The sequence below is a fragment of the Cuculus canorus genome, chromosome 12 (assembly GCF_017976375.1).
Source record: "Cuculus canorus isolate bCucCan1 chromosome 12, bCucCan1.pri, whole genome shotgun sequence".
NCBI classification, from domain to species: Eukaryota; Metazoa; Chordata; class Aves; order Cuculiformes; family Cuculidae; genus Cuculus; species Cuculus canorus.
In genome coordinates, this window is record NC_071412.1 from 17,695,809 (window position 1) to 17,715,638 (window position 19,830).

Consider the following 19,830-nt stretch of genomic DNA (forward strand, 5'->3'; position numbering starts at 1 on the left):
CTCAGTCACTGCTGAAGCTGCCGCCTGTTCCGGTTGGGAACAAGGAACAGCTGGGAGCGGGATCGCACCCAGCAAATAAAATAGTCACAGCAACAAACTGCGTTGGCTCCGGCAACTTCCGTTTGACACCCGCTCTCCAAACACAGCCTTTCGTTTCCAACAGGAATTGTAACGCAAATATTTATTTCTCCAGCCAGGCTCATGCTTTTAAAAGGGAAACTATGCGGCATCATCTGGAGCAGGCGGAAAGCGACAGTTGCTTCCCTCATGCTCTCCTCCGTGGATCAGAGCAAGCAGCTGAGGGCAGCCCCTCTTCAGCTGTGCCTTCCCTCCTGCTGCTCCCTTCTCGTGGATGGAGGACCTTGGAAAGTTGCTGGAGGGCAGCAGGAAGGCTGTAACCTGAGCCGCAGCTTTCTCTGCCCTAAGGGATGCACAAATCTTACATCCAGATGCCCACCTCCGGGTTTAATTGCCCGACGGAAGGAAAACTGCACTGACAGGAGACTGGATGCGGTCTCCTGGCCAGGGCTCTTCCTGTAGTCCTCTGCCAGCCGGGAAAGCCGAAGGGTAGGGGCGACCCGCAGTCGGAGCAGCCCAGAGCCTTAGAGAGACAGGGAGAACAAGGCAGTCCAGATGTTTGTCCTGGTCTCTCCCAGACCAGTTGCTTCACATGCTGAAAATAATAATAATAATGATGATGATAAATACATTAAAATAAGGAGCCATTTGATAAAGGCTGCAGCACGCTCGGCCGCATCTGAATGCAGGGGTTCTCCTTCCTCCCCTCCCACTGGCAGCTCCGGCTGCAGTTCCTGCTGCCCGCTGGTATAATCAATAGCGGCTGCACGGTCAGATGATTGCACGCAGCCTGCATGCTTGGCACAGAAATGAGTGGTTTTCTGGGAAAAATGGGGGGCGTGAGGGCAGGATTCAAGTGTCCCCAGTATTAGCAGGCAGCATTCCTGTCCTTGGTGTCTCCTCCTGGATACAGGCCCTTCTCCTGTGCATTTTCATAGATGGCTGAGAGCACACGCCCCAGCATTAGACTGATTCCATCTCCCAACTCCACAGTGAGAGTGGTCCTGCTCTGGGCTCTTTATCTCCCTTTGGAAAACAACCTTGGGATGGTGTGTACAATCCTTTCATCCCTGCTAAAACCACGGAAAGACAGCAGCCGGGGCTCTCAAAGTGGGCTTGGGATGGGATAAGAGCGGCACGGAGGGATCAAAGCACCTCAGCGTGCAAAGGAGAAAACCTACACAAGCACTTCCTCCGCTCCAGTGAGCGCCATATCCGATTTTCCAATCCCTGTTTGGGAGGCACAGCACGCACCCACCCTTAGGTAGCAGGAAGACACTCAAGAATTTGCTTTTCTGAGGAACATTTTATTTGGCACAATCAATGCAAGTGTTTTTCTGAACGAAACTATGCCTTCCTCCCCCTACTGAGAAAAGCCAGAGCGCAGGCTTCGGCTGCACTCACGCCGCACAAAGCTGCACGGCAATTCAATTCCTCTCAATAAGATGCGAATGTGGAAAGCCCAGCCTTTGGATTCACAGCAGTCTGCTGTGAACTTGTTACTAGAAGCAGACTGACCACAATGCTTTCCTTGATTAGGTCTCTGTAAACAGTGGGATCAAAGGCTGGAATGCCTCGCTTTCCCGAGTTCCGAGGAGCGGCTGCACCTCAGAAGTCTGAGCACTATTCCTATGCTGGAGCTGTGCCAGAGGCTTTAACAGAAGTTGGGTCAGGAGTTGAACTGGGAACCCTGCAGCATGGGACAGATAATTTCATTTCCCAATGCATGATAGCCTCGGCAAAGAACTAGAGAATCCTGTTACGGCTTCACAGAAGCCTTGGCAAAATAAAAATAATAATAATACAGTGGCACTTCGAGCAAGACATTCCACTTTCCTGCCCTTTGAACAAAACTTCCTATCATTACCTTTGCCTCCCTTTCAGGGAGCCTGAGCAACAGTGGGAGATGTGGAACCATTTGCTTCTTCCATACCCAACTGGTCCATCCCAGCAGCCTAATTCTCCATCTGGCTCACTGCTTCATCCTGGCCCTTAGGAGAATTTGCTGGCTGAGGGGTAGACAAGTGTTCCAGCTCATAATGTCCATTCCTCGCAGCCACTGTGCTGCTCAGGGCATCATTTCCCGCTGCCAGCTTTTTACTCTTCTTGCTCTCAATGATCTGCTGGAGCTGACGCCCAGCGTAGTCTGGTTTGGCAGTGAGCGCGGTAGCAGGCACGGCGAGGCCGAGGATCTCGGGTACCATGTAGGGCCGGAGCCAACCCACCAGCGGGGTGCTGCCGGGGGTGTAGTGGGTTTGCTTGTGGTAGAAGAGAAGCCCATCAACCTGTAAAAGAGAGAGAGAGTGAATGAAAGGCCGGAGCTGGCGGCTTTTGCAGGTGGATGACAGAGAGCCAGACGATGGCTCTCCATTTACCGGCCAAAACTACCAGCTGGATCGTTTTTCCTCAAGCAGTGCAATAAATAGTGGAAAGGAAAGGAGAAACCTGCAGAGCTCCTGTCCTGAAAGAGCAGTGCGAGTCCAATGACTGCCGGGTGGCTTTAAATCATCCAAGGCAAACAATTCCAGCTTGATGTGGGCACAGACTGGCGCTTTTCCTCTGGTTGCTATGATCCCACTGTGCAGAAAAGCCATCAGGTTTCTGAATAAGGCAGCATGCGGAAAAGCCACTTTACTGGATTAAGGTTATTTTAAATAATACATTTGGAGAGTAATTAGTCAGAGCGCGTGACGCCAAGGAGCCCGGATTCGTAACACAGCTACTGCTCTTTCAGCTGGCTTATGCAAAATAAATTCTTAATGTTTCCCAAGGGAGAACTTCTCCGGCAATCAATGACAGTTAAGGGCACTCAGGACTTCCAAGGTTTAGGCCCTAACTCTTGTGCTTCTATTTCCACTCTCTGCAATACTGCAGCCAGCTGACGTTTTCTCTGCTTCCCCAACATGCTGAGGGCTTTTCACCCCCCTCTTCCTGCACCTCCCAGGGTGCTCTGCAGGGTTACATCCTGACTAGCGCTGGAGCTCGTGCTCCTCTTAACTCAGCCTCGCAAGCTCTTAAAAGGCTGCTCACCTAGGAGTAAGAGTGGCTGAGCAGGCAGAAGAGATGAGGAAAAGCCCACCTCAGGCTGAACTGCTCTCAAGCCCCTCCTGAGCCTACAGGCCCCAGAATATGGCACAACGGCATCTGGATCAGCAGGGAGCTGAGGTGTGGGTGAACCAAGCAGATTGGGTGATTTCTGCTACCATACTGGAATGCAAGCCAGGCTGAGCAAAGAGTAGCATCTGTCCAACCTCTGCTTCATGGATGCAGAGAGTGTAGAGGTTCTTGCATTACTCTGTCTGCAGTTTTCAGTCACTGTTAAGATCTTGCAAAATAATCCCAGAAAAGGGAGATTCCTGTGCTAGGAAAACATGAAACCAGAACAGTAAACATCACAATGAGCTTGTGTAACCCTCTGGATATCTAAAGTGCAAAGCTTTTCCCTCCCCCTGCTTCCCAGACTCCACAGAGAGCCAGATTCCACAGCACTCCAGCACCCTTCCTGCACATCCAGCCCATTCCTGTGGGTACCCGGCACTTGATGAGCAACGGGGATTCTCCAGCACCCACAGGAATGTTTTACTAAAGATCAGAGCCTGGAAAAGCTTCTGCCTTTCAGACCGCTCCAAAGATCTTCCCCAAGCTGGAGAACTTTAAGGAGTTCAGCCTGGTACAGAGTTAGGTCACGCTCTTCCTTCCCCTGATTTCCCTTACTTCAACTCCCATACTCCTTCCAGTTTGTTTAACTGGCTGGCTGGGTCCCTACCCTGAGTCACCACTCTGACACCACAACAAGGGCTGACACTGTCCCCAAGTGACCAAACCCGGTGAGAAACAGGCCTGGCAGGATTCCACAGCCATGCTGCTCAGATTTTCAGTGCTTAGCACGCCCATTCCTTCACAGTGGGGTTCCTCAGAGACTTTGGCTCCTCCTACCTTGGTGGAAACCTGAATATTGTTTTACTCAGATCGGTGAGTAAGACAAAGGCTCTTACGCACTTCAAAAACCACTTCCAATTCAGTGCCAGTCAACTGATCCAAAGCCCACTGAATTCAGTGGACAGAACTTCTGCTGTGTAGAGTAAGGATCTGGTCCACTCTAAGGTTACAGATTAACCTTGGAGACGCAGGTCTGAAAGCACTGAACCCACTTGCATGAGATCCTTGTAAGGATGATAAAGGTCCAGGCATAAGGAGATATCTGTTATGCTGCACTATCCATAGCAAAGCAATGTTTTGACTTCTGCATAGTTCCTTTCTTTACATTCACAGGGATTTCTTGGGCTCCCTCTTGTGGCACAGCCCAGAGACCCACGGTTCCCTTCATTCCTGGAAGCAGCACCATGGTTTCCATGAGGTTACCGGCTGCTTTGAGGCAAATTAAACTACATTTCACTTGCTGGGCTGGCATCCCAAGGTATCCGTCAGAGAACCTGGGGGGTAAAGCACAGCTGGATTGCAAAGGAAAGTCTGGCCAACTCCATCTTGCTCCTCTAGCATTTCGCAACAGTTTCCTCTGCTGCAGTGGGGCAATACTCTTCAGCCTTTTCTCCTAGGAGCAGCTGCCTTGGGAAGGAACAAAGCTTTCCTCAGCAAAGATGGGAAGGATTGTTTCTGCAGATGCACTTGGAGCATTTGCAGTTGGGCAAGTCAGCTGTAGGAAACCTGGGATGTCTTCTCAGCATTCCCTGATCTGCACTCAGAGCAGGGTCTGGCAAGACCAGCAAGGGGCTGGGACTTTCCGACTCTAATGACCATCCTGGTGTTGACCAGCAGAAGGCAAAGTCAGCCCTCGCAGCCAAATTAGTGTCCCTTAAATTTAAATCTGCACTTAACATTAATTGCTAACGGGGGCCAGGAGAACAGAACACGCACCGTCAAATTGACGTGGCTTTTGGCGTAGCAGGACAAGCAGCCTCTGTGGAGGCTGTTCCTGATCGAGGGCTGAGACTGGGTACTCTGAAGGAACTGCTGCAACCACAGGAGGAGCTTCTGGCTCCCAGATGTTTGTCATTGACAATGCCACCACCTCCTCCATCCACTTTGGTGCCAAGTCAGCCAGGACAGCCTCTAAAAGCAGCCTGAGCTGTTTCCTGAGGGCCTCCGGCTCACTACTCACACCACAGCAGCTAAACTGGGTTGCCTGTCCTGTCCTTCTTCCATGGGTCAGCAGAGAGGGCTGAATGGCACCAACTTCTAAAGCTGCCGAAGGTGTCCTGTTCAGCTGCTGTTGGGGGCTGGGGTGGGGGGAGGAAAACGGCCACCTCAGAGCAAGCCAAGAGCAGCACAAGCCAAAGGCAGGAGGCTGCTGGTTCTGTACCAGCGCAAAGAGCAGAACTCACACCATCCCCTCCCACAAGATCCAGCAGGAGGACAGACTCATCTGAACCCCTCCCAGCCATTTCTGTTGCAGCCACCTGACTCCAGCTCCTATACGTCTCGAGTGCCCATCATCAACATCAGAACCCCTCAGAATCCACCAGGAGCTTACCACCCCCCTTCTCTGGCCTCCCCACAAGACAGAGGGCAGCTGAGCGCCGGGCACATACATAAGATAGGCAGCTGGAAGCAGCTGGGCTGAGGAAGACCAGCAAGGGGCTGGTCTCACTCTGCCTACCCCGCAGACCTCTCAAAAAACACCACATACACGGGAGCACAACGCAGATATCCTCATGCCTGTACCCAGGCCAGCCCACAGGGCAGCAGGTAGCACCAGCTTTGGCCCTAAATCAGTCAGCTGGCTGCCACGCTGCTCCATGAGTGGGAGCTGCGCTGCTTCCAGAGGCAGTCCAGGTAGAAGCATCAATCCCCTCCTCCCCAGGGCACTTTTGGATAAGCCAACAGCAGTAAACGCAACCCAAGCCCAGAGAATGCCACGGTTTAACTCTCGCTAATTTGGCTGGGCACAGCTTGTACCTGATGACAGGGTAACAAAGCAGCCACAAGCATAAGAGACATCCACCCTACAAGAAATAACAGCACAGCTCAGCCAGCCTCTCGCGGGCCTTGGGAGAGCACAGTTCCCAAGCGAAGCGGATGCAGCTCTCCAAGCACTGGCAGAGATGCCACAGGGCTGTCTCTAAGGCTGAGATCCAGGCCCCAACCTGTGTGTTCTCACCTCGAAGGGGAAGTCCATGGCCAGCACCTTACAGAGGCTCTCTGAGGTGCAGGGGAAGTTCTGCAGGCCCACAAACTTGAACTGGAAGAGTAAGAGAGGGTTAGAAAAGACAATAGCATGGCCTAAAGCAGAACAAGTCACGGAATTGAACACCAGTGTGGAGGCAGCTATGAAGGAAGGATTTCCCCCAGCACAAGATCCAGCATGGGAGAGGCAGGGTGAGGGACAGCTATCTGAGGAAGTGAACAGAGAGATGTCAAACAGAGAACACGTCATTAAAGCACGGCCCTTCCTGCCACAGGGAGTTGGGAACAAAATACAGATTAGACTGGCTCCTGAAAGGCAGGTGTGTCCCCCCGACCATTAACTCCGTGGTCTGGGTGCAGCTCCCGGCTGATGAAGACAGTGGGAACATGCCAGGTATCCCAAATTCCTTACTCTTCCCATATTGACCGGTCTCTGTGAATACGACAGGTCATTGGGACAGACAGATGTGATTCAGAACAGTAATTTCTAAGCAAACCCCAGATTCAAGGCCAGGTTGGACAGAGCTTTGAGCAACCTGATCCAGTGGAAGGGGTTCCTGCCCATGGCAGGGGGTTAGAACTGGATGATCTTTACTGTCCTTTCCAACCCAAAGCTTTCATGAGTCTATTATCTAGAGACAAACTGACAGGACCAAGCTATCCACCGGTGTTGGTCATTTCCCACTAAAGAAACTGGAACTGTCTGCAGGAAAACCTACAGAAATCACCCTGCCCACCAGGTGGGAAAAGCCCTTGGAGACCATTCCCGCCAACTCTCCAGCAGCGCTGGGTAAAGCACACACACACTGCTGCAGCTTTACCAATCTCACTGCAACAGGAGAAAATGACCTTTAAAAGAGCAGGGGATTGCCACTATGATGCCCAGACAGCACAAAATCCAGAGTGCCCAGAAAGACCTATTTCAGGTATTTTATCATCCAAATGACCACCTCTCATGCATTTAATGAGAGGTGTGGATGTAGGGGACTCAGCACACAGCTCCCACATTCTCCTAATGCCTTTTTTACAACCATCTAAGGCTGCAGGAAGGACTTTTCAGGAGAGCTGACCCTGAGAAGGTCTTTTAACCAAAATAGAAAATGATGGCCTCTGGGCAGGATGCAAAGCAGACAGACGCCTGCTCCAGGCTGCTGGCTCAGCCAAACAAATCTTTCCACCCAGGAAATGAAAGTTGAAACGATTCTCCCTTTCCTTAGGTAGCTGTCTTCTGGATATTCCTGATGGAGTCCAAACAGGATGTTCTTTAAATGCAGATACCTTCACTGCTAGCACAGGAGCAGTCATCTTCAGTTATGACCTATTGGCTGAACCTCCTGGAGAAGTGTCCGAGCACACGTAAGGGCCATGTAGTGATCAGATCCTGCTTTGCAAACTCTGCTCCATAAGCCAGGCTGCCAAATCTCTTCTGTCTGTCCCCAAAAAAACATTTTCCAAGCTGCTGCGGGTCCCAGGTCTGACCTCCATGCGTAAGTCTTCAAAGGAAGACTTTTTATCCATGCTCAGCAGGGACTGTGGGTGGCAATCCAGCATCCATCCCTACGTCAATGAACAGTTTAAAAGCAGGATGGAAGGCTAAAGCTTTACGAGCCTTTCCCCTTGCCTTGCGAGCCCACAAGACTATGCAAGAACAAACCCCATTGTAGTCAGGCTGCTGATTAACGCTGCCCCCTTAGAAACCGCACTGGTTTTCCATACAGTTTCAATGGAAAGCTAAAAACGGCATGGAAGTTAGCCGATACCCTGCAGTCTGATCTCCCTCAGCACTTTGGCTGGGAAAAAGAAAACCACACTCATTTACAATACTCAGAGGTTCTATTTACATCCTGAACACGGCATCCCATTTCATCAGAAGTACATTTTGAAGCCTGATCTGTGGGGGGGGGGGGGGGGGGGAGAAAAAAGCTTCCGCTTGTGAAAGAAAGTGCTGAAGCTGTTGAACAGGAGAGCTCACCCCTGACCCTCCTCCCAGCACAAAAGAACTTACCGGATTAATCCTGCTTTTCTCTCCCAGCCCTTCCTCCTCTTGGATCTTAGAGAAAAGCCAGAAGAATCTGAAGTCGGTCTGTGAAAGGAGGTAGGGATTTAATGAGTATTGCCCACACATCACCAATCAGCACCTGCCGAGCGCCTCCATTCCCTTGTGCTTCCCAGGAGATTTACAGACCCAACCTCACCCGCAGAACCAGCCAGCACCCTGAACTCTGCCATTTCCTCAGATACCCCCAAAAAATGCATCCAATTAGGTGAGGTCTCAAGAGAGCAGCCTAAATGGACGGGATTCTGCCCCTCTGCTCTGCTCTGGTGAGACCCCACCTGGATCCTTGTGTTCAATTCCGGAGTCCTCAGCACAGGAAGGACAACAATCTGTTACAGTGAGTCCAGAGGAGGCCACAGAGATGACTTGAATGATGGAGCACCTCCCTTACAAGGAGAGGCTAAGAGACCTAGGCACGTTCAGCCTGGAGAAGAGAAGGCTTCAGGGAGACCTTAGAGCAGCTTCCAGTAGTGAAAAGGTCTACAGAAAAGCTGGGGAGGGGCTCTTGATCAGGAAGTGTGGGGATAGGACAAGGGTTAACGGTTTTCAGCTGAAAGAGGAGAGACTAAGATGAGATCTTAGGAAGAAATGTTTTGCTGTGAGGGTAAGGAGGCCCTGGCCCAGGCTGCCCAGAGCAGTGGTGGCTGCCCCATTCCTGGAGGTGTTCCAGGCCAGGTTGGACGGGGCTTGGAGCAACCTGATCCAGTGAGAGGTGTCCTTGCCCATGGCAGTGGTTGGGACTGGGTGGGCCTTAAGGTCCCTTCCAACCCAAACCACTCCACAGTTCCAGCTGGCAGCAGCCCACAAGCTACAAAGACGAAATATCCATCCCGCTGCACAGCAGGATTTGCCCAGTGCTGTCTGAAAAGCAGCTCACAGTACAGGGAACAAAAGGGAGCGCAGGGCAGCAGTGGAAGGTTCAGTACCTGGCAGTCATACACAGGGTGTCCTCTCCAGCACATCACATCGAGGATATAGTATGTCTGCTTCACCTCGTTGTAGATGCAGTCCAAGATGGAGTACACTGCACACAAACACAGAAAGGTCTGGACACGCTTCAGAGACTTCCCAACCCAACAGAATAACACCAGACCACATCCCTCTTGCATTAACCCTGCCCTGATACAGGGCTGAGAGGTACAGAGGGATCTCCTGCTAACAGAAGCTGTGACCACTGAAAGCCTTCAGCCTGGAGTCTGGCGCGAAAGCAAAGAATGCTTCAGAGGGCAGTGTTTCTGCAGCAGTAACACCTCCTGAGGGCAAGCAAAGCAACTGCAAGAGGTATTATGAAAGACAGCACTGTAGGCAGCTCTGTCAGAAGACAGAGAGGATGGAGAGGTTTAAGAGTGTGAGTTAACCAGGCAGTTAATTAAAATATGTTCTTATCTAACATAAAAGTGCCTGAGGTTGTTCATATCTAGTTATACACAGAGGTGCAGTAACAGGACTGAAGGACCAGAAAAGGGCACACCTCCCAGGAGCTGGAAGAGCGGCACTGAGCTGCTGGCATGCACACACAGAGGGAGAAGTGGGTAGTTTCCCTCTCTCTATCCCAAACACCTCCCCACTGCCATTACCTTTCTCGCTCACTGAATTGTGCCGGTTCCCCCCCGGCAGCAGGGATGGGAATCTGTTGACGCAGTAGCCACTCTTGGTGTAAGCCGCTGTTGTGCCCTGTGTGGAAACCAGAGAGAAAGGAAAGTCAAGTCAGACATGTAGAACAGTCAGATGTTGGCTAGGAAACAGGCACGGGTCCTTTACCAAGTGGTGAGGCGTCATCACTGCTGCCCCTTACCCTGGATGCCACGACCAGTGCTCTTTTCCCAACGGGACACACCACCACAACCCATTCCTGCTCCAGATCCAAGGGCACATCAACCAGCCATTCAGACAGCATCAGCTAAGGAAAAATCCAGAAAAAAAAAGAGCAGTCATCAATAATTCTCTGGCAGTTATGGTAAAGTCACAGCAAGAAGGTTTCAACTCTGATTCTACAGCTACACTATGCGCTTTAGACCCTGAATTACAGCACCAACAGAGATCCTTTCTTTTCTCTATTCAGTCAGGAAAACAAATTCTCTCAATTCTTTCTCCCGCTTCCCAGGTGCTGGCTAAGCTTCCAACTACAGCCAAGGCTTAAGAAACCCATCAGCTGAGGCTTTCCCCTCTGTCCTGGTACCCCAGACACAGGGAGAGATGGAAGCCTTTAACTGCCTGCTGCACAATGGAATACAAACCTCCCAAAGTATATAGGCAACTCATCTCCAACTGTCCTCCATTGGAATGGAACAGGGGCAGAACTGTGGCACGGTTCCTAACTGAGCATCGAGACACATTATTCTCTACTCTGCTCTCATGAGACCCCACCTGGAGTCCTGTGTCCAGTTCTGGAATCCCCAACATAAGAAGGATATGGAACTGTTGGACAGGTCCAGAGGAGGCCATGGAGATGATCAGAGGTCTGGAGCACCTCAGCTATGAGGACAGGCTGAGAGAGTTGGAGTTGTTCAGCCTGGAGAAGAGAAGGCTCTGAGGAAACCTTATAGTGGCCTTCCAGTGCCTGAAGAAGGCCTAGAAAAAAGATGGTGAGGGACTTTTTACAAAGGAGTACAGAGTTAGGATGAGGGGGAAAGGCCAGGTTGGATGGGGCTTTGAGTAACCTGATCCAGTGGGAGGTGTTCCTGCCCATAGCAGGGGATTGGAACTGGATGGGCTTCGAAGTTCCTTCCAACCCAAACCATTCCATGATTCTACGACCACTGCAGCTGCTCATCACGCCCAGCCTCAACCATCCCACAACCCCCCCCCAGCCCTGCCTTCACATCCACGCCCCACGGTGTGCCGACAGCTCCCCACCTGGTTGGCGTAGCGCTTGGGCAGCTTCTTGCCAGCATCCACATCCATCTCCTCTTCCTCTGCATCTTCCTCCTCGTCCGTGCTCTCCACCCCTGCCCAGTCATCCTCCGCCAGCCTTCTGGCATGGTTCACGTAGTCCAGCCGCCTCCTGGGAGGGAAAGAAACAGCCTGGTTCGCTCTGCGCCGGGATACAGACCCCCTCGACCCTCCGATCCCAGACCCAGAGCGGCCTCCTCTCCCCAGCACCGCCACCCCACGCCATGCCCAGCTCTCCCGCTCACTCTCTCTGGAGGCGGAGGAGGCGCTGCCGGCGCTCGGCCTGCCCCGGGCCGCCTCGGGGCTTGTAGGCAGCCAGGCGGGGGTGCGGGGCCGCGGGGCTGTTGGGCGCTGCCAGGGCCACGCCGGCCGCCAGCGCCGCACTCAGCTCCTCCATGACAGCGCCCGCCGACGCCGCTTCCGCCCGCCGGAGAGAACCGCGAACGCTACTTCCGCCCGGCGGAGAAGCTACTTCCGCCCTAAGCTGAGCGCCCGCGCCGCCACTTCCGCCCTGAGGGGAGCACCGCCCGTGCCCCCCCGCGCCCCCTGCCGGCTCGGAGGACCCGCGTGTCTCCCCCTGCTGTGACTCGGTTTCCCTTCCAGGCGGGTGGGGGGACACCACGGGCACGGATGGAGGGGACACCTGGACAGGGGTGTAGCGGATATACCGGGCAGGGATGTAGCAGATACCCTGGGAAAGGATGGAGGGGACACCCTGGGCAGGGAGGGAGGGGACAGCTGGGCAGGGATGAGGGGACACCTGGGTAGGGATGGGGGCACAGCTGGGCAGGGATTGGGGGGACACAGCAGAGCAGGGATGGGGGGACAACCGGTGCCGGGGCGGGAGCAGCCGGTGTCGGGGGCGGGATCGGCGCCCCGGGCCGCTGCCTGCAGAGGGCGGCGTGTGACCCGCCGAGCCGGGAGCTCGGGGCGCCTCTGCGTCACGGGAGGCTGCGGCCAGCCCCGCACCGGCACCGGGACCCGCGGCGACACCGGCACCGGGGCCGGCACCGGCATCCGCACCGGGACTCGCACCGGCACGGGGATCCGCAGCGGCACCGGGACCCGCCGCCGAGACCGGGACCCGCACTGACACCGGCACCGGGACCCGATTGACACCGGCACCGGGACCGGGACCCGCCGCCGGCACCGAGACCCGCACTGACACCGGCACCGGGACCCGCGCGGGCACCGGGACCGGGACCCACCCCGGGACCCGCACCGGCATCGGGACCGACCCCGACCCCGGGCAGCATCCCGGCCGTCGTGCGGCGGGCACGGGGCCCCGATCAGCCCCGGTGCCCGGCCATGCGGTGAGGGGCGCCGTGCCCGGCCCCGGTACCGGCGGGGCGGGCTCCCTCCTCCCTGCAGCCCCTCCGTCCTGCGGGAGATTTGCGGCTTTCAGGGTCAAAAAGCCCTCAAAAACAACGCCCTCCCCCCAAATCCCAGGAAAGCCGGCCTGGAGAGGAATTGCCAAAGCCCCGGGAGCACCGGGAGCCTGGGCTGGGTTTGGGGTCAGTGATCGGCTTTTTCCCTGCGCCCACCGGGAATTCCCGGGGGGTTCGAGCCACAGGAACCCCGAGAAAACTCGCTGTGGATTTATTTCCTTGCTGGCAGCCGGATCTTTTCCTCCCGGGAAGGAAAACAGCCGGAGCGGCATCCCGGCGAGATAAAACCTGCGTGGCCATGGCAGAGCCAGGCTGTGGGGCCAGCCGGGCTCCGCGTCCCACCGGAGCGAGGGGAACACCGCTGCCTTGATTGGGGGATGTTGGTTTTATCCCGGGGATTGGGATCGCGGGGGGCCCTCGGCCGCACGGACTTTGGCGTCCCCTCGTAGGGGGTTTCTTCTCCAGGTTTTTTTTTTTTATTACTTCCCTGAGAAACCAGGCCAAGGTTTTTCCCACAGTTTTATCCCGGTCCTGAGCGACCTCGCGGTATCGCTGTGGGGTTTGTTTTGGGTTGGGTTAAGACGAGTCCCGCGCCCCCTGCTCCGAGGCCGGCCATGGCGTTGAAAGCCAGAGCGCTTTATAACTTCCAGAGTGAAAACAAAGAGGAGATCAGCATCCAGGAGAACGAGGAACTCGTCATCTTCAGCGAGAACTCCTTAGACGGGTGGTTACAGGGCCAAAACAGCCGTGGGGAGACCGGCCTCTTCCCTGCTTCCTACGTCGAGATCCTCCGCTCCCGCTCGGGCTCCAACTACACGGACTATTCCAGCAGCCCGGCCGGCTCTCCCAGGCACGACTCCTCCTTCTACACGGCTCCCCCCAACCCCGGCATCTCCTACCAGGGCAGTTTTGAGGATGATGATGATGATGATTGGGATGACTGGGATGATACTTCCACGGTGGTGGAGGAGCCGCAGAGCGCGCCGGGCACCAATGGGCACCCTTCACCCAGCCTGCAGTACCCAGCGGCCTACGGCCACCACCAGCACGCCGGTTACCGTCCCAAGCCGGCGCTGGAAAGGCAGGACAGCATGAGCTCCTCCAAGAGGGGCAGTGTGGTAGGGAGGAACCTCAACCGCTTCTCCTGCTTTGTCCGCTCAGGGGTGGAAGCCTTCATCCTTGGTGACGTGCCCTTGATGTCCAAGATCGCTGAGGTGTATTGCATCGAGATGGGCTCCAAAGGTCCCCAGTGGAGAGCAAACCCCCACCCCTTCATCTGCTCCGTGGAGGACCCAACCAAGCAAACCAAGTTCAAGGGTATCAAGAGCTACATCTCCTACAAGCTGACCCCCAGCAACATCAACTCCCCTGTCTACCGGCGGTACAAGCACTTTGACTGGCTCTACAACCGCCTCCTGCACAAGTTCACGGTCATCTCAGTGCCCCACCTGCCTGAGAAGCAGGCCACCGGGCGCTTCGAGGAGGACTTCATCGAGAAGCGCAAGCGGCGGCTGATCCTGTGGATGGACCATATGACCAGCCACCCCGTCCTCTCTCAGTACGAGGGCTTCCAGCACTTCCTCTGCTGCCGTGACGAGAAGCAGTGGAAGCTGGGCAAACGCCGGGCGGAGAAGGATGAGATGGTGGGTGCCAGTTTCCTCCTCACCATCCAGATCCCCACAGAGCACCAGGACCTGCAGGATGTGGAGGACCGCGTAGATGCCTTCAAGGCCTTCAGCAAGAAGATGGATGACAGTGTCCTGCAGCTGACCAATGTGGCCTCGGAGCTGGTGCGCAAGCACGTGGGGGGCTTCCGGAAGGAGTTCCAGAAGCTGGGCAATGCTTTCCAAGCCATCAGCCACTCTTTCCAGATGGACCCCCCATACAGCTTGGACGCCCTCAACAATGCCATCTCCCACACAGGCAAGACGTATGAGACTGTGGGGGAGATGTTTGCTGAGCAGCCCAAGAATGATCTGTTCCTCATGCTGGACACTCTCTCTTTGTACCAAGGGCTCCTCTCTAACTTCCCAGACATCATCCACCTCCAAAAAGGTAAGGGTGACTTCTTCTCCCCTGCTGATGATCCATGTGGGTGGGAGCGGCATGAGGAGCAGGATGGGAATTCAATGAGGAAAGTCTGTGATGTGCAGTGATGGGGATGAGGATGGGGCCCATTGCCCATGGCTCCCACGGAGTAACATGGTCCCTGCTGGCACGGCTTCCCGGTCATCCCAGCCCCAGGGAGGCTGCTGAGGCTGTTGGGTGTAGGATCAGGTTTTGCCTCAAGTGATGTTCTGGACTCCGTGGCTGCTGGCCACAGCGCTGGCCGGGGGATCAGCAGAGCCATTGCTCTCTCCAAGCCATGAGTGGGAGGTGGCACCATTGCTGTTGGCTCCTGGATGGCCTGCCCGGTGTCCTGTAAGTGAGGGGCTGCATCACACCCTCACCCACAACCACTCGTCCCTCCTCATCCTCCCTCCCGGGCCAAGGCAGCGTTGGGTCGCCAGCAGGGATGCTCGAGCTTGCTCCCCCAGGGCTGGGACATGACCTTGGGTCAGTTGGAGGGGCAGGGCAAGTGGGATGTGGACATGTCCCTTCTTCCCACCCCTCTCACTGCACTCCTCTGGCCATGGGGGACACACTGGACCTTCTGGAGACAACCAGGGTCAAACTCTTCAGGAGCACGTGCTTCTCTGAGGCGAGGAGGGGGTTAGCACCGCCAGGACATCGGGGCACCCCACATCCCCTTTGTCCCCTCGTGCTTGTGGGTCTCCTGGGAGTTTGGAGGGGTCAGGAAGGAGGAGGTGGGGTGAGAAGGGACTGCAGCCAGGGCTTGGTGTCCCTCTGCACCCGTGCGGCGGGGTGTGACGCAGGCGGGGAGCGGGGCCAAAGTCCACGCACTCCTCCCATCTCGCTGCCCGTAGCATGCCCCGGCATCCCTGGATTTTGGGGGACAGGGAGTTTTCCCCAGGGTGAAGCCAGGGCTCTCTGTGTTGGAGCATCCAGGGGTGTCCGTGCATCCCTGGGGCAGGCTGGGAAGGTGAAGAGGGAAGGATGTGATCCAGCCCTGGCTGCTTCCTCGCCTTTCCCTCTCTGTGTTGTTTGTGAAGAGAGCCTGGATCCCATCCGGAAGCGAGGCCGCGTGGGCAGAGCGGAAGGCAGGATTTGGCCTCCAACCTTTGCTTCTTCCTCCTCCTCTCTGCTGGGAGCAGGGCTGGTGCGGTGGGAGCACCGTAACCCCGGGTTCAGCGCTCCCAGAGAAGGGAAAAGAGCTCGGCGAGCTGCGGGCCAGATCCTGTTTTCAGGCAAACAGTCTCTCCGCTAATGAGGGGGGAGGAATGCAGGGCCTGAGCCAGGCAGGATTCTTTCGAAAGTGAGCTGTAAAAATACATGGAAGGAGGAGGAAAATGGTGTTAGAGCCTCTGGCAGGGGGAGATGCTTTCCCATCCGAGCTCCAGCTGGCACTGGTTGCTTCCTGCACCCCAATTCACTTCCTTTCAGGCTGGAGTCTCCCAGTGCTGCTCCTGACCCCCCTCCATGGAGCTGAGGTCTCCTGGCGCTGCTCCTGACCCCATCCATGGGGTGACATTGGCTGTGGAGCACTTGGCTATGATGGCACACACCGCACCGTGTTACCTTCCCACAGCAAGCCTTGAGTCACACTTCTCCGGCCCCCCCAAAGCTCTTTCTAAATATGAGTCTGACTACCCAGGAATGGGGTAGAAAAGGTGTTGGGGAGGTCAGGGTCCAGAGGGAAAAAGCTCCTGGTCTTTCTTTGCTTGGAGAAGAGGGATGGGGACTGATGGAAGTGACAGGCTGGAAGCACACAGACTTCTTCAAGTGGGGCAGCTCCGCACCTCTGGCCATGGGGCAGCAGCACAGAGGGTGATGGGACCTCCAGTGCCGGCCAGGGATGCCTGTGCCAGGGGATGGAGGGATGCATGGATCCATCAGCCTCTCACCCTTCCCCTTATCTCACCAGGCGCCTTCGCGAAGGTGAAGGAAAGCCAGCGGATGAGTGATGAGGGCCGAATGGACCAGGAGGAAGCGGACGGGATCCGCAAGCGCTGCCGCGTGGTGGGCTTCGCCCTGCAAGCCGAGATGACCCACTTCCATGAGCGGCGTGTGGCTGACTTCAAGAGGATGATGCAGTCTTACTTAAAACAGCAGATCATCTTCTACCAGCGCGTCAGCCAGCAGCTGGAGAAGACGTTACGCATGTACGACAACCTCTAACACCTCTGCTTGCCACCCACACACTTCTCTATCCGCAGCCTTGCAGACCTCCTCTGTTTGGGATGCTGGGAACGAATGGGAACTGATGACGCTAGTGACCAAATAACATCGGGCTTTCTTCTTCTTCCCCGGATGGGCAGGCTGTGATCCTGCAGGGAATGGTTTGCCCGCGGGCTGGCCGTGCCACCTCTTTCCCTGGGGATTTTCCACCCTGCTGCGGGTCTGGCAGGGGTGCAGGGGGGGTCACGAGAGAGACAGGCGTGGAAGGAATGATGCTGCTCTCTCTCCCAGTGATTTTAGCGTTCTCCATCCAGAGAGATGGGGGCATCCCAGCCCGCTGGGCGAAGAAATCAAAAGCAGTCGACATTTTGCACATAAAAAGCTTTCCTGATGGAAAAAAAAAAAAAAAAAAAGAGAAGACGAAGATCTTTATTTGGAAGGGAATTATTTTTTTTCTTTGTCACAAGATATTTTCAATATTTGCCATTTTTCGCCAACGTTTCTGCAGCATTTTTACTGATTCATTTTTAAACAGACGCACAGAGGCAAAGGGAAATCCTCTTTCTCTGGCATGGCTGTTGACTGGGGAAAGGGAGGAGGAAAAAAAGCCCCACAGCCTTTTCAATAAAATTACCCGTAGAAAACCACCCACCTCCTTTCCAGAGATGTCTGTGGAAAACAGAGCTGCTTTCCCAGGGAAGCTCTGCATCTGAGCATCCGCAGGCTCTCAGCCAGCTTCCGAAAATCCCCGTGCCGCAAGCAGCAGGGGGCTGAGTGCCTGGGGGGACCCGATCACCCTCCAAATAACCCACTGAGGGGCAAATCCTGCCCTGCTTTGCTTGGTGCTCAGCGTGCTGCTGCCTGGGGAGAGAGCGGGACTGGCACGGAGGCCTTGTTTATGAAGGGAAATGGCTGGGATAAATCACAGCAAGGAAAGTTAGGGCCGGCTTGGCCCTGCTCCAGGGTTAAAATTAGCCCCGGCATGTGGGCCAGCGGGGTATTGTTAAAATAACAGCGGCGCTGGGAATGCGTTGGGCTGCACTCCGTCCTCCCAGAGCCCTCCCCAGCCTGCAGGGACAAGCATGCTGAAATACAGCCGGAGGCATTGTGCAGCCTCCATCCAGGCAGGACGCATTTCCTTCTGCATCCCGTGGCTGAGGCGGCCCAATCCATCATGGTCCCATCCCACCCCGACCTCATCCCATCCCAACCCAGCTTCATTCTACCCTAGCTTCATCCTGCTCCAGCCCCATACTACTCTGGCCCCATCCCAACCCTATTCCAACCCAGCCTCATCCCACCCTGGCTTCATCCTACCTTGGCTCCTACCCCAGCCCCTTCTCACCCCATCTGCATCCCACCCCAGCCCCATCCTACCCTGGCTGCATCCTACCTTTGTCCCATCGCACCCTGTCCTCATCCCACCCTGGTCCCATCTCCCCTCACCCCCATCTCACCCTGGCCCCAGCCCCATTTCACCCTAAGTGTACCCCACCTTGGCCCCATCCCATCCCATCCACATCCCACCCTGGTCCCATCTCTGCCCAGGGAGGTGGTCGAGTCGCCTTCCCTGGAGGTGTTTAAGGAAAGGGTGGATGAAGTGCTGAGGGACATGGTTTAGGGAGTGTTAGGAATGGTTGGACTCGATCCAGTGGGTCCTTTCCAACCTGGTGATTCTGTGATTCTGTGATTCATCTCACCCCAACCCCACCCCTCCTCGGCCCCATCCCCAACCTCATTTCACCCTGGGCACATCCTACCTTGACCCCATCCACCATCCCACCCTGGCCCCATCCCAGCCCCTCCAGCAGCCGCAGCCCTGGGAACGGTGCAGTTAGCCCCGTGCAATCCCGCAGGGGTTAACGCCGGGCTCCGGCCTCGCTGGCCGTGGTTGCCTTGGCCCCATGTTGAGGCCAGATGCTGTGTGGGATGGTGTGTCCCTTCCCCCTGAGCCCGGGAGCACAATGGGCGCTGGCTGGGAGCCTGCCACCGCCTTCCCCGAGCGGGCAGCCAGCCTCGAGCAGCCTCCGGAGCTGTGCCGGCATCCTGCTGCGGCATCCCAGCTCCCTGAAACCCGGCTCGGTGGGAGGATGCCCCTGCCTGGGGACCCCCTTTGCAGGATGTCCTAGAAACTTGTGGCCATCAGCAGATTTTGGAGAGGGTGGATGTGGGGGACAAGGACCTGGGATAGTGGGAGAGGTAACAGTGGTGTTGGGAGGGTGGATGCAGCACAGGCGAAGGAGTTAATCCTCCTGGAGCCACCCTGATAAACGCCCGTGGATTTGGGCCCCAAAGCCAGGCTGATCACACCCTTGCGAAGGCTGAAGGCTGCAAAAAGCTGCCTCTGCTCGCAGGGAGTGTGACCGGAGCAGGGAGAAGTCCCAGCATCCTGGGAGCTCATCTCCTGCTCCAGCATCCCGGCACAGGGATGGAGGCAGGACAGGTTCCCTGTGGGCTGCATGCACCCCTTCTGAGCACAGGTCCACCTATGCTCTCTGTGGTCCTTTGGCACCACGCTTCCAGGGCTGGCTTGGCATGCCAGACCCGTCGGCTGGGAAACCTGCTTCCCATTAACATTCCTGCCTCTTTCCTCTTCCCCCTGGTAGCTGGGGCCTTCCCTGCCCAGGGCTGGGTATTTTGCTGTCCACCTCCATCGGTAGGGGGGTTTGAGCATCCTCCTGCTGCCCCCCGCATCTCTGATGACATCCTGCAAAAGCGCTGAGGTTCGGAGGGTCAAAGAAGCTCTGGGCATCCCGATGGCTGCCCCAGGGCTGCCACCCCATCGCTGAGCCCCCTCGCCCAGCAGCTGCTGGGTGGGCACCCTGCGCTGCAGGGATGCAGCGTGCGACTGGGTGGGTGCAGGCAGTGGTTTCGGTCGCTGCCGTTGTCTGGGATACAGGCTGTTCCCGGCTCCTGCTCAGGGTCACGGCAAAGAGGAAAAAAAACCCAGAGTGTATGGGGTTGAGAGGAAACGCTGGGAACACGGGGCAGGTCCACTTCCTCCTCCTGCTTCCCAAGGCTGCTCTTGTTTGG

General features: G+C 56.0%; 2 protein-coding genes across 3 annotated transcripts; one reads left to right on the top strand and one right to left on the bottom strand.

Annotated features, from left to right (window-relative positions):
- Positions 1 to 526: 526 nt before the first annotated feature.
- Positions 527 to 11,621, bottom strand: SNUPN (snurportin 1). Of its 2 annotated transcripts, XR_008451825.1 has the most exons (9): positions 11,416 to 11,621; positions 11,135 to 11,282; positions 10,074 to 10,178; positions 9,856 to 9,952; positions 9,205 to 9,302; positions 8,228 to 8,305; positions 6,197 to 6,277; positions 1,946 to 2,363; positions 527 to 673 (listed from the first exon to the last, which is right to left on the bottom strand). XR_008451825.1 is itself a non-coding variant. In XM_054077401.1 (8 exons), exons 1-8 carry the CDS (start codon positions 11,565 to 11,567, stop codon positions 2,034 to 2,036), a joined length of 1,089 nt encoding a protein of 362 aa, XP_053933376.1. In that variant the 5' UTR covers positions 11,568 to 11,620; the 3' UTR covers positions 744 to 2,033. The 2 variants fall into 2 exon arrangements, 1 of the variants encoding a protein (XP_053933376.1); XM_054077401.1 differs by lacking the exon at positions 527 to 673 and having other exon boundaries at positions 744 to 2,363; positions 11,416 to 11,620.
- Positions 11,622 to 12,117: 496 nt separating this feature from the next.
- On the top strand, positions 12,118 to 17,436 carry SNX33 (sorting nexin 33). Its single transcript, XM_054078146.1, has 2 exons — positions 12,118 to 14,613; positions 16,544 to 17,436. Exons 1-2 carry the CDS (start codon positions 13,173 to 13,175, stop codon positions 16,795 to 16,797), a joined length of 1,695 nt encoding a protein of 564 aa, XP_053934121.1. The 5' UTR covers positions 12,118 to 13,172; the 3' UTR covers positions 16,798 to 17,436.
- The last annotated feature ends 2,394 nt before the right edge of the window (positions 17,437 to 19,830 follow it).

Excerpts from the sequence above, each read along its gene's own strand:
- SNUPN (XM_054077401.1), bottom strand. The coding sequence starts at position 11,567 with ATGGAGGAGCTGAGTGCGGCGCTGGCGGCCGGCGTGGCCCTGGCAGCG. Across the intron at positions 9,953-10,073 it reads CACTGGTCGTGGCATCCAGG|GGCACAACAGCGGCTTACAC; the intron begins GTAAGGGGCAGC and ends GTTTCCACACAG. Across the intron at positions 6,278-8,227 it reads AGAAAAGCAGGATTAATCCG|TTCAAGTTTGTGGGCCTGCA; the intron begins GTAAGTTCTTTT and ends TTACTCTTCCAG.
- SNX33 (XM_054078146.1), top strand. The coding sequence starts at position 13,173 with ATGGCGTTGAAAGCCAGAGCGCTTTATAACTTCCAGAGTGAAAACAAA. Across the intron at positions 14,614-16,543 it reads CATCATCCACCTCCAAAAAG|GCGCCTTCGCGAAGGTGAAG; the intron begins GTAAGGGTGACT and ends TTATCTCACCAG.